The following is a 13,546-nucleotide window of genomic DNA, read 5'->3' as shown; positions in this document are numbered from 1 at the left end:
ATCAAATTCCCTGTCTGAAATCCACCTCCCCAAATCCCACTTCTTTCAGAAGCAGCCTTGAGAAGTCTTACCTCTGCAGATTGAGAATGCTGCCCAGGTTTCTGTACAGAGCAATGCCAGTTACAAATGTCGAGGTATCATCTGGATCTGCATTAGGAAAGAAACAGAGGTACAGACAAGGATTAACATGGGATTTGGCATATGGGAGGAACTCTAAGAACAAACTTAGGGACCTCCAACGGTGTAGCAGTAAACAATCTTGATGCATGCTCAATCATCCAGATATGGAAATCCCAAAAAGTTCATTCTGTTCATCTGGATGTAGCACTTAAAACGTGTAGGGATCCAGCACCTCCTGTTAGTGAGCAATTCAATCTCTTAGGCAGGTTAATCCATATGACTGTTGAATGGGTTAATTTTTAAGATGTATAAAAGGTCAAATTTGGTGAGAGAATCAATTCTGTATCATCATCTTTACTTTTAGTTTAAATCAATGTCTGCTCTCCTTGAAGTAACCTAACACAAATATTACATTTTGCTCCGTACAGTCCAACAATATGCATCACTGTAAACTGCACCACACTACTGCAAACCAACCAATTTAGCCTACAATAAACTGTCTATCACATCTTTTCATACAACCTTTGAATGACACAAAAGTATAGTATACTTATTATAGTATACTTATAGTATAGCATACAAAGTATACTTAGTATACTTCACTTGTACATTTAACTAGTGGACACATTTTGTGATGAACCGTATAAAAATTGTTTGCATGACTTTTAATTTATTGAGCTGTTTGGAAAGTTGCTACTGAAATGACCCATCACTTAAAAAAAGATAATTTATGTTCAGCTCTGTATCTCCAGCAAGACACCAAAGTACCTTGAATGCAACTTTACATCTTCACCTTGAGTGCATCACAGGGTTAAGCAGGAAAAAGGATTTTTTTGAGGTTGTAAGTGAGCTGTTTGTTATGCTCTTATTATTGAGCAAGTATCTCAATGCCATCACTGAAAGAAACACCAGGCTGCAGCACATGAAGATTTACCTATTCACACAGACAGTAATATGGATTAACCTGCCTAACAGATTTAATGCTCACTAACTGGAGGTGCTGGATCCCTGTTCTGGATTGTTCCACCCCACTTTAGTCCAGGCCAATGAGACAGGCTGAATGTCTCAGTCTCTGCTAGCACAATGGCTTTTTCTATAGAATGCAGGTCAGCCACGCTGCCTCCACTCCTCCAGCCCCCAGAGCACTTACAGTGGGGCTGGCCTACATGACTACTCAGCTATGAACTCTGTCTCTCACACTGTTAGACACAAACCCACAGATACATGCAAACACAACTGTGCACACAGAACAACAATCATGCACATGCTCAGACAGATATGTAAAGTTGAAACCAAAGATAATTTTCTGTTAAAAAGTGCAACACACACACACACACACACACACACACACACACACACACACACACACACACACACACACACACACACACACACACACACACTATAAGCTCAAATACAAAATACTGTCCATGGTCTTTGTATATTTTTGTCTGACACCAAACTGATTCCTGGAATTGCAGGAGACTATAGCAACATTAGTGACACTGTCATCACTCTGGGAAAAATAATAAAATTTTTTAAAATAAATTTCACTTGGAGAACTAAAAAACTCTCACATGGCTTGATAGTTTCTGGGCTGCTACACAAATGTGCTTCTCAAACTCTTGCAAACCTTTTTTAGGACGTTTTTGTAACCCCCACCCCCCATTTTATTGCATAAAATGCTATTTTCAACATTAATTACAACAATTATTGTGATTTCATTCTTTCTATATTTGCACCTGAAACTAAACTGGAAAGTGTGTCTTCCAAATGTAACTCTCTTGAACTGGCTGCTTGGTGTGTAGGGTTGTTCACAGCTCAGGTTGCCAGGCTTATAGTCTTTGAGGTTGAATCCTTCCTTTGCAGTAATTTTACATTTCAGTTTCACTGGATTTCATTCAACGTTTGGTTAAACTTAGGAAAAGATCAGTTGCAAGTTGCAGCAACAGCAGAGGGACACATTTTTTTTTCAAGCCAACATGAAAATAATCAGGGGAAAGCGTTTAAATATATATTATTAACACATTTACATGTAAATACAAATTAGCCATCTAGCTTAAATGCTTCTGGCATAGACGCACCCTGGAATGCATTTAATTCCTCCTTTGGTCACTAGCGACTTTGTGGCTTTAAATATATTATCTCCCCCTGCTGGTACTGCAACATCTGCTTAAATGCCCATTTTTCACTTTGGACAGGGAAAGTATGAAATGGACAGGGTGGACCAGCATGTTTATTACATGCTCTGCTTTGATATTGGGTTGGATTAGACAGTTAATCCAGAAAAGACTATTCCTATCATGACAGAGATGTTTCACTTTAACCTAAATGCGATAACCTTTGCAAATTCAGACTGCAGTTGCTTTTCTTACGAAAAGAAAGCCTCAACATGGCATTTAATCTGTTATTAGACTCAATTGGCTTCTCTCAAAATGTAAAAGAACCCACCCACCACTTTAATCACACTCTAGATCTTGTTTCAACATATGGCATAGAAACTGAACATTTAACAGTGTTTCCTGAAAACCCTCTCCTGTCTGATCATTTCCTGATAACATTTACATTTACAATAATTGATTACACAGCAGTGGAGAGTAGACTTTATCACAGTAGATGTCTTTCTGAAAGCGCTGTAACTAAATTTAAGAATATAATCCACCCACTGTTATCATCTTCAATGCCCTGTACCAACACAGAGCAGAGCAGCTATCTGAACACTACTCCAACAGAGGTCAATTATCTTGTTAATAATTTTACCTCCTCACTACGTACGACTCTGGATACTGTAGCTCCTCTGAAAAATAAGGCCTCAAATCAGAAGTACCTGACTCCGTGGTATAATTCTCAAACACGTAGCCTAAAGCAGATGACTCGTAAGCTGGAGAGGAAATGGCGTGTCACAAATTTAGACGACCATCATTTAGCCTGGAGAAATAGTTTGCTGCTTTATAAGAAAGCTCTCCGCAAAGCCAGAACATCTTACTATTCATCACTGATTGAAGAAAATAAGAACAACCCCAGGTTTCTCTTCAGCACTGTAGCCAGGCTGACAAACAGTCAGAGCTCTGTTAAGCCAACCATGCCTTTAACGTTAACTAGTAATGACTTCATGAACTTCTTCACAAATAAAATTTTAATCATTAGAGAAAAAAAATACCAATAGTCATCCCACAGATGTAATATTATCTACAGCTACTTTCAGTACCACTGATATTCATTAAAGACATTCTTATAGCCTCTGACAGTGGACTCATCTCTGCGCTTGTCCTGCTAGACCCCAGTGGAGCGTTCGATACTGTTGACCATAATATCCTATTAGCGCGATTAGAACATGCTGTAGGTGTTACAGGTACTGCACTGCAGTGGTTTGTATCATATCTATCTAATAGACTCCAGTTTGTGCATGTAAATGGAGAGTCCTCTTCACACACTGAGGTTAATTATGGAGTTCCACAGGGTTCAGTGCTAGGACCAATTCTGTTTACATTAGGCAGCATCATTAGAAGACATAGCATACATTTTCACTGCTATGCAGATGACACCCAGCTCTATCTGTCCATGAAGCCAGATAACACACACCAATTAGTTAAACTGCGGGAATGTCTTAAAGACATAAAGACCTGGATGGCCGCTAACTTTCTGCTTCTTAATTCAGATTAAACTGAGGTTATTGTACTCGGCCCTGAAAATTTTAGAAATATGGTATCTAACCAGATTCTTACTCTGGATGGCATTACCTTGGCCTCCAGTAACGCTGTGAGGAACCTTGGAGTCATTTTTGACCAGGACATGTCCTTCAATGCACATATTAAACAAATATGTAAGACTGCGTTCTTCCATTTGCGCAACATCTCTAAAGTTAGAAATATCCTGTCTCAGAGTGACGCTGAAAAACTAGTTCATGCATTTATTACTTCCAGGCTGGACTACTGTAATTCATTATTATCAGGAAGTCCTAAAAACTAAACCTAAAAGAGAGCAGATTTCTCCTGTATTGGCTTCCCTTCATTGGCTTCCTGTCAAATCCAGAATTGAATTCAAAATCCTGCTCTTCACATGCAAGGTCTTAAATAGTAAGGCCCTATCTTATCTTAATGACCTTGTAGTACCATATCACCCTATTAGAGCACTTCGCTCTCGCACTGCAGGCTTACTTGTTGTTCCTAGAGTATTTAAAAGTAGAATGGGAGGAAGAGCCTTCAGTTTTCAGGCCCCTCTTCTGTGGAACCAGCTTCCAGTTTGGATTCGGGAGACAGACACTATCTCTACTTTTAAGATTAGGCTTAAAACTTTCCTTTTTGGTAAAGCATATAGTTAGGGCTGGACCAGGTGACCCTGAATCCTCCCTTAGTTATGCTGCAATAGACATAGGCTGCTGGGGGATTCCCATGATGCACTGAGTTTTTTTCCTTTCCAGTCACCTTTCTCACTCACTATGTGTTAATAGACCTCTCTGCATTGAATCATACGTATTATTAATCTCTGTCTCTCTTTCACAGCATGTCTTTATCCTGTCTTCTTTCTCTCACCCCAACCGGTCGCAGCAATGGCCCCGCCCCTCCCTGAGCCTGGTTCAGCCGGAGGTTTCTTCCTGTTAAAAGGGAGTTTTTCCTTCCCACTGTCGCCAAAGTGCTTGCTCATAGGCGTCATATGATTTTTGGGTTTTCTCTGAATCTATTATTGTACGATCTACTGTACAATATAAAGCACCTTGAGGCGACTGTTGTTGTGATGTGGCGCTATATAAATACAATTGAATTGAATTAAAACAGCCAACACACTGAAAGATTTTAGCATTCTTGTGAGTTTACTGGAAGCCACACTGTAGACAACACAGATCTGATAAACTTGAATGTTGATGAGCATGTCAGCTTTACTTGTTTCATTAAGTTGTAAAAGCAGTCATGTTGGCAGGCTATCTCAAATACTGTATGAACCTTTCTCACAGTTTTTTGTTTTTGAACCACAACCAAAGCTACCATCTATTTATGTTGGTTATCCTTCCCAAATCTCAAAAATATACAGTGGATAAATAAGAACAAACAAATGTGTGGTTCAGGAACACCAAGTTACACTTTTGTTTCCATCGATATTGATCTGTAAAATCTGTGGCTGCAGCTTTCTGTGGGTGAACCCCCACTGTTGAAGAGTAGTGCCAACATGTGAGGAGACTTAATTGCTGGAGAACATGAAGTCACTGGCAGGCCTGAGGGAAGGAAATGCTTTCTTTATCTGGCAGCTGTGTCAAAGGCAAAATAATATTACAAATAATAGTAAAAATATTAATAATAATTAAAACACACACACAAACATGCACTCTCTCTCACATATAACTCCATCTGCTGGGACATTTGCTGGGACTTCTGCTCCAGCACACTACATGGCAGCCCGAGAGAACACAGACGTGTGCCAGGCAGCAGGCAAAGGCTTTAGCTCCCAGGCAACAGCTGAGCTCCCATGGGCATCAGGGGGTAACCGAAAAAGACACGTGCGAGTTGTGAGGGGGTTGAAGTATTATTTGTCCTACTCATACACGCTTTGGCTGGCCTAACCAATAGGCTAGTCAGACTGTGTGTGCTCAGTAAGAACTAGCCTGGAGGGACAATAGTTTATAAGTTATGTGTGTGCAAGAACGGAAACGGTTAAATATCTGCTAAACAGCTAAATCTCTGCTCATAAGCACACACACACACACACACACACACACACACACACACACACACACACACACACACACACACACACACACACACACACACACAATATGGCTCCAGTTTTAGAGCCATATTGTGGACTGTTCAGAATCTGAACCTGTTAGTGGTGAGAGGAACTGGACTAGAAAACCCATTAATAATGAATGTGTGCTTGTGCTTATCTAATAAGCTCCATTATCTCTTTACAGAAGCACACATGCCGATCATGGAGTACAGAATATGCAAATTCCATGTGACCGATAATATTTTGAGCATGTAAAATGAATTTTTGCTCACACTGTCTTTAAAAGATGTTTAAATCACAGCTGCTTTAGTTACCAGTTACACCAGCTACCTACAAATAGAGTGGAGCCTTGAACACACCTTTAAATTAACCTGTACTTGAGTTGAGGTTGTCACGATTAATTACTATGTCAAACAGAAAGTTGCGTTCAGAGGGAAGTAAATGAATTTACAAGAATTATTTTTCTATTTTAGCAGTTTTTCACAATTTAACAATTAAATTAACTTTTAAAAGCAGAGTAAAATAAAATAAACATCAGAACCTGATAAAATTGTTTCATGTTTAAAATTACAGGTGAGTGTTGTGCTGTTTTGTGCTTACACATTGCAAAGAGGAGGAAAATCCTGCCTGTGGACCCTAACTCTATTCACACTCCTCTCGTTTTTTCTGTCACAAAGCATGTAATTTGTAGTTTCCTTTGTATGAAAAATAAAGCTTTTTTCAGAACATTTTGGAGCTGTGTGAAGGGACCAATCAATCAGCACAAACAAGGGATCAGAGAGCTGTTTTAATCAATGTAAGCAAGTCCACGCTCTATGCATAAAGAAGGCTGGCTGCTGGTGTGACATTGCCGTTGGGAGACACTTCTAGCTGCAGAGAAAATTGTCTCTAATTAGTCCTGATTGGCTCCTGTTGACTCCTGATTAGGAACGATGGCCTCACTGGCATGCTAGCAGTATAGTACTGTCTTTAATTGTTGTAAACTTTGTGACTGTCAAATAGCCCTGCTGTGATTGAAAGCCGTGCACCTAGCACCTGACTACAGACAAAAGTCAAGCCCAGCTGGTTTTGTCCCCATCAACTGTTAGAATGGCACAGGGCGAGAAGTCTCTCTTCTTCTCTTTCCTCTGACCAGCAAAATAATACGGACATGCCTAGGATTTTCTACCTTTTCCAACAGATACTCTGCTGGTCTTTTTGACTTTTTTATGAGGTTTTTATATATAGCTTTGAAATATCTGAATCCACTACTTTATAAGCAGAACACAAACACTGAAAAAAAATTACATCTGGTGTCATTTTGAATTCAGGGTGCAATCCAAACAGGTGGGTACAATGTCCACAGGTCGAGTTGACTGCTCAGAAACTCATTAAATTCATCCTACATCAACCAAACTTTTGACTAAGGACATGGTCACCTTTGTGACATCACAAAGGTTGACACCAAATGAGCCAGCTGAGATACTGGTACTTGCAGATGCTTTGTCCACCTGGGAGGGTTTCCCTGGGTAGACTCTGGCAAGATTTTACTGTACTGTGCATTCAGTTTGGCCAAGGGAACATCTTTGAACTCCACCAATGAATTACCACTCATGGCTATATACTCATCTTAAGACGATGTGCTGAATCTGTGCTAGTTTTTGTAGCACATAGAGAACATTCAGTCACTGTCATGTATACCCTCAAAAGCTGTATAGAAGCTGAAAATGCATTTCTATATATATATAATTGAAAACAAAATGGCCAAGCTTGGCCAATAACAGAGATACTTTGGAAACGTCACAGGGAACAGGACTTCTTAGTGTAATTCAAAATCAGAAGCAAGTCTCAACTGCAATCATGAAACACCTCTGGGCGGTTATTTTAAATATTATCTAAATTATCTAACTTTTTTTCCCACAAAGATATACAAACTGGAAACTCCAAAGAATCAACAGAAAAATATGATTAAAAACTTAAAATGTTTTTTAAAAAATGGACTGGTATTTTTGCTTTTTTACTATTTGAGCGCTCAAAGTGCTTTTTACTACAAGCCTCATTCACCCATTCACAGACATTCATACAGCTCTTTTATTCTAAGCCTAAAAGCTTTGACAAGGCAAATCAGGGTTTAGAATCTCGATACTCTAAAATATTGATGGGTTGTCTTACAAATAGCAGGCAATACGGCTACCTCCTGAACCACAGTCACCATAGTGTTGATTTATGTCCTTTATGTCTCTGGCGTCTCCTATTTTTTTCCAGATGGAAACCCTTTACAACCTCTTAGGAACATTATTTCTAAAGGCTAAGGATCACTATTTTCCTCTCTGTTTGCTTGGCAGCTGAGTTTTGGTGTCAGAGGTCATGGAACTACAACTTCACAAGCTCCGTTTGCTCTGGGATACTGCAAACGTTGACTGAAGTGAAGAAAATATTGCTAAATTAAGCTCTAGTTGTGGGTTATATGGCACTAGGCCCTGTATTGATTAATCATTTTCATAAATGTTAATGACCTATTTTATAATTTAAGATAAAATGACTCAAGGCAAATATCTATCATATAAACACATTATGTATTTCACACACACATAATTTGCTCATTTTCTTTGTCATGGTGCCTCCCTCCTCCAAAACCAGTGTTGTGTAATTCCCTTTTACTATAAGACACAAGTCAGTATGTAAATGCTTGTGATTCAGTGCCATCACATTGTTAAAGCAGATGGGCTCTGTATTAACATTTTATGAAACTTACTCAGGCCTGATTGAAGACAATGTGACTTTTTGTTGTACAGCTGTAAAACTGATTTTATTCTCCTGCATGTTTTATTTGCGACATTAAATACGAGCATCTCCGCACGCATTTGTCTGAGCAGGGTGCTTTGCTTTGCAGATTAATGGCAGTAAACACGGTTTTATAAATCAACTGCTGTTCCCCATTTTGCCTTTGTATCTTGACAGCTCCTGCCCAACCAAACAAACAAACACAAACATTCACAGATTCAAGCGTGTGTTCCTGAATTGTCAATCAGAAGCCAAGCTCCGTGCAATCAGTATTTGGTGATTATGTTTAGAATGTTATTTTCATATTTCTGCTAACTTCTTATTCTGACAGCTCTCACCTGGCTTGCCAGTAGACAGGATGTTGTTAGAAATGTTGACCTTGTTCTCAGGGCTGAGAGCCCAGTCCACCATGCACTTCCAGCTCTTCATAGGAAAGCTGATGCCTCCATGACCCCTTACTGGACGCTTATGGATGCTGAGAACTGTAAAAGAAAGAAAAAAAATGTGAACTTGAAAATGGGAGAAAGTGAGAGATAAAAAAAAAAGAGCAGTTTAATATCAGTACTTATTTAGCCAAGGAGCTCATTTTAAACCAAAGCTGGCAATGCATTTCATTTATGTTATCTTGGGATATACAGTATCCAGCCTTAGTAGTTTATACAGTATTTCTATATTATTATTATTATATATACACATATTATTATATATTGTAATTATGATTATAATTATTATTATTATTATTATCGTATATGTGTGAGCATTACATTTTTCTCCTGTAAATTACTTTTCTGAAAATATAAAATTTAATTATATAAAAATTTTTTTAAATACCCCCAGTACACAACAAAAAGCACTGTCAAGGGACTTTATATTAAGAGATAAAGGTATTTGGTTCTACCCCAAATTGTAACCCTGGCATGATCTCTAAAGCTAGATGTTTCACCAGTGACGTGGTGGACTTGGTGTGATTTCATTTAATTTCTTCTTCTTCTTTGAAAAATAAGATAAGATGCTCCAAAGTTTCGTGCAGTTAGGCCAGCAAAAAAACGACATATGCAGGTGATTTATGCAGTCTTCATAGTCTAATTCTCCAAGGAGAATAATGAAAGAATACTTCTGAAAATAGACTAGCTAAATTGTCAAAGCAGTTTAAAAAAAAGATTGCAATTCAAATTTGGCACAATTCTGCATTCTAACTTCACTACTTTTACAAGTTTAGAAGAAGAATGTCTGATCAAACTCTGTGCTGGAAGTGGATGGTAGATTTCCCTGCATGACTTTGCTGCCATTTGAGGAGTGGGAGCAGAGAGGAGGTCAGCCGCTTAGGGGAAGGATGCAGTGCTTGTGTAGGCAGCTATTTGGCTGCAGACAGAGAGGCAGCATCGCTATAAACGGGACCTCTCATCTGCCCTCAATTCCCACGTACTCTCCCCTGATTCAACAAACACACTTTGCCTCGTTTTTATCCGGAGGTCACAGAGAGATTCAGAGCCTTTGTGATGACTACACTATGTGTTTTTCCTATGTTTGAAGAAAGTTGAGTTAACAGTTACGGCAATGGAAGGAAGCAGCAGGTGGTTTTGAATGTGTAGATGTGTCATGAGACACATCTAAAGACTTTCAGCCCTGAGGAGTGCTAATAATGAGCCTTAGTTATTCTCTTCATGTAAGAACAAGGCAAACAGAAACAGAAGGCTAGAATGAGGGCTGTGCTGTTCCTTGATGCGACAAGGTTCACAGTTAAGGAAAAACAGGAATTTCCAGAACAAAGGGTGGTGGCAAGGGCATCAGGGTGAAGCAGTGGTTAGCACTGTGGCCTCACAGCGAGAAAGCCCTGAGTTTGAATCCACCATCTGACTTTTCTGTGTGGGTTCTCTCTGGGTCCAGAGCCTTTGTGAGCCTACTTTCACTGGGGTTAGGTTAATAGAGATCGACAGACCACATTACTTTTGCGCATTGCATTGTAGGTACGAGTGGCAGCAAAATCAAAACACTGCATCAATCGCTAGCATTTCCAGCACCGGTAATCATTAATTCTGCGGTTTTAATCCCTACTTGCATTTTATTTGCCCCAAAAACAGTTATGTACAAAACGAAGGAGAACACTGCAGGTCCGTACAAAGACAGACGTGACAAAAAGGCAAAAAAAAATTATGAGGAAAAAAAATCAAAGGAGTGAAAGGCTTAGACCCATACGAGCATACAGAGTGGACTAAAGACGTTAGCGTGCTGCCCAACTTTCATCACGCACATATTTATTATTATATGGTCCTAAGTGTGAGTGCATACACTCACAAAATGTTTAGTAACTTCAGATCCCTGCAACAAGCCCAGGTCCAGTTTACTTTGGTAATTTGGACTATTCCATTTCACTGCTGTTGTTAATTTTCAGATCCAATACAGATTGAAAATGTGACGTCATTTCCGGGGTAAAACCGCAAAGGATTGTAGGTACGAGTGGCAAGCGGTTTTTATCGGATTCTGTTGTGGAAGAGAAATTGTTCAAGCCATGTTTCCGAGGTAACAAAGAGGCGATGGATGGCCTGGATTGCAGCCATTCGAAGACCAAATATAACGTTCCAGAACACTCCAGCTCACTCCAGCTCACATGTTAGTCTGCTAAAATAAGTGTTTCATAATTCATTACATTTATTGTCTTTATTTATAACTGGCATTATTGTTTCGTTCTATTATAGAATCTTACAAGAAAGATGCCAAATTGTATTCCATTATGCTGTATTAGCTGCTTCAGTGAAAAACAAATCAACAATGCAAAAAAACAAACCAAACTAAAATAATCATTTCAAAACAACATACTGGAAAACAGTTATTCATCACTTGATTGCTTCAATACAACACTTGGGCACATATATGCGGGACTTTTTGTGGCTGTTTTGATATCACTCTCTCTCTCTCTTAACCGATCAAATCTCGCTGTGGTAGCAGCTTTAAACTCGGTATGTCCCAGGTTGATAGAGGGTGCCCAGTCTGGATCGCATTCCAGCATTTTGTAGGCTGGTTTTCCTACAAAATACATCAAGCATTAGCCCGCAAAGCCACAGTGAACAAAGCAGCATAGCACAACGAATTCAATTCAAATCAATAGAAGACTTATTTGTAACCTACATCAACAATTATTCAAATCCAAATCCATCCAGTTTATTTATATAGCACGTTTAAAAGCAAAAAGTTTGCCCAAAGTGCTGTACAGAAACACAGGGTAAAACACAAAATACAACCACTGACACTCAAAAACCATATCAACTCAAGCCAGTCTGAACGCTATCGAAAAAAGGTGTGTTTTCAAAAGTATTTTAAAAACAGGAAACGAAGATGCCTGTCTAATATTTAAAGGCAGCATATTCCAAAGTTTTGGGGCCATAACTGAAAAGGCTCGTTCTCTTCTACGTTTAAGCCTTGATTTTGGGACAACCAACAGCAGCTGGTCAGCTGATCTAAGGGTCCGTGAAGGAATATAAGGCTGAAGTAACTTGGAAATGTATGGGGGAGCAAGATCCCCCATACATTTCCGAGTTACTTCAGCATTAAGGCATTTATAAACCAGTATTAGGACTTTGATATTAATTCTGTGATGAACAGGAAGCCAATGAAGAGAAGACAGGATAGATGTTACATGTTCATAGCTGTGGGTATCAGTTAAGAGGCGGGCAGCGGCATTTTGAATGAGCTGAAGACGAGCAAGAGATCGTTGGCTGACTCTAAAAAACAGTGCATTACAGTAGTCAAGCCATGTTGAAATAAAGGCATGTATTACCTTCTCCATGTCACGTCTTGACAAAACTGGCTTCAGCTTAGCTATTTGCCTCAGTTGGAAAAAGCCTTTTTGCAACGCTGAACTAATATGTTTGTCCAATTTAAAATCTGCGTCCATAATGACTCCCAAGTTTGTCACATGCTGCTTGATATAAGACCCTAGCCAACCACAATTTACGAGCAGGCTGTATGAAATATTTTTAGGTCTAAATACAATCACCTCCGTTTTACTCTCATTGAAACTCCAAAAGTTCAGAGCCATCCAAGCTTTGATATCTTCAAGGCAGTTCAAAAGGATTTGGATGGAGCCTGGGCCATTTGGTGCTAAAGGCAAATAAATTTGGCAGTCGTCTGCGTAGCAGTGAAAGGATATTTCGTGTTTTCTAAAAATAGACCCCAAAGGGAGCAGGTATAATAAAAGAAGAAGAGGGCCAAGGATTGATCCCTGGGGCACCCCACAAGGAAGGGGGGCTGAGGTGGACTCAAAATTTTCAACTTTAACACTAAACGTTCTTTCACTCAAATATGAGTGAAGCAGATGCAGTGCTGCACCTTTAATGCCAACCAGGTGTTTCAAACGAGAGATAAGAATATTGTGGTCAACAGTGTCAAACGCTGCAGTAAGATCTAAAAGCACAAGGATCACGGAACTTTCACAATCAGTAGCTAAAAAGATATCGTTAAAAACACGTAAAAGTGCTGTTTCAGTGGAATGTAGATGTTTAAAACCAGACTGAAAGGAGGGTCAGAGTCAGAGGTAAGTGACGGAGTCAGAGGTAAGTGATAAAAGTGACGGACAAGGTAAGCTGACATCAAGCTGACTGTTGTAACTGACATCAGACGCCGGAGATTAAAGCGAATGGTAGTTTACATTTCAGTATTACCAAATACACTTATCAATTGTCTTATAACTAACAACATTTGTCTAAATCATCTCCAACACCCTGGAGAACAACGGGGAGAGTTTAGAGGATCTCCAAGATTGCATTGATCAGTGCTTCCAGTATCTCATGATGAAGAAGGTCCAGAGTGCAGCTTCCCCGGCCAAACCTGACACGCCGTCGTCAAAAAGACTTCACCCTGCAGATTCCCCCGGCACAACATCGCCAGCCAGCAAAGATATTGTCGACATATTGGAGTCAATCGACCAACGATTGTCCAGTTTCGA

General features: G+C 39.5%; 1 protein-coding gene across 2 annotated transcripts in view; it reads right to left on the bottom strand.

The window, feature by feature from the left end:
* LOC146658437 (adhesion G protein-coupled receptor B1-like) overlaps window positions 1-13,546 on the bottom strand; it is a 211,937-nt gene that overhangs the window by 70,183 nt on the left and 128,208 nt on the right. For both annotated transcript variants that reach the window (XM_085422057.1, XM_085422056.1), the window contains 2 exons: window positions 8,943-9,086; window positions 72-147 (listed from right to left, as the gene is read on the bottom strand). In XM_085422057.1, the coding sequence (XP_085278183.1) occupies window positions 72-147; window positions 8,943-9,086 (220 nt within the window). The remainder of the gene's footprint in view (window positions 1-71; window positions 148-8,942; window positions 9,087-13,546) is intronic.

The sequence above is a fragment of the Rhamphochromis longiceps genome, linkage group LG11, assembly GCF_057381845.1.
Source record: "Rhamphochromis longiceps isolate RC_006_pf linkage group LG11, R_longiceps_female_GT1.1, whole genome shotgun sequence".
NCBI classification, from domain to species: Eukaryota; Metazoa; Chordata; class Actinopteri; order Cichliformes; family Cichlidae; genus Rhamphochromis; species Rhamphochromis longiceps.
This window is presented reverse-complemented; position numbering and strand designations above follow the sequence as displayed.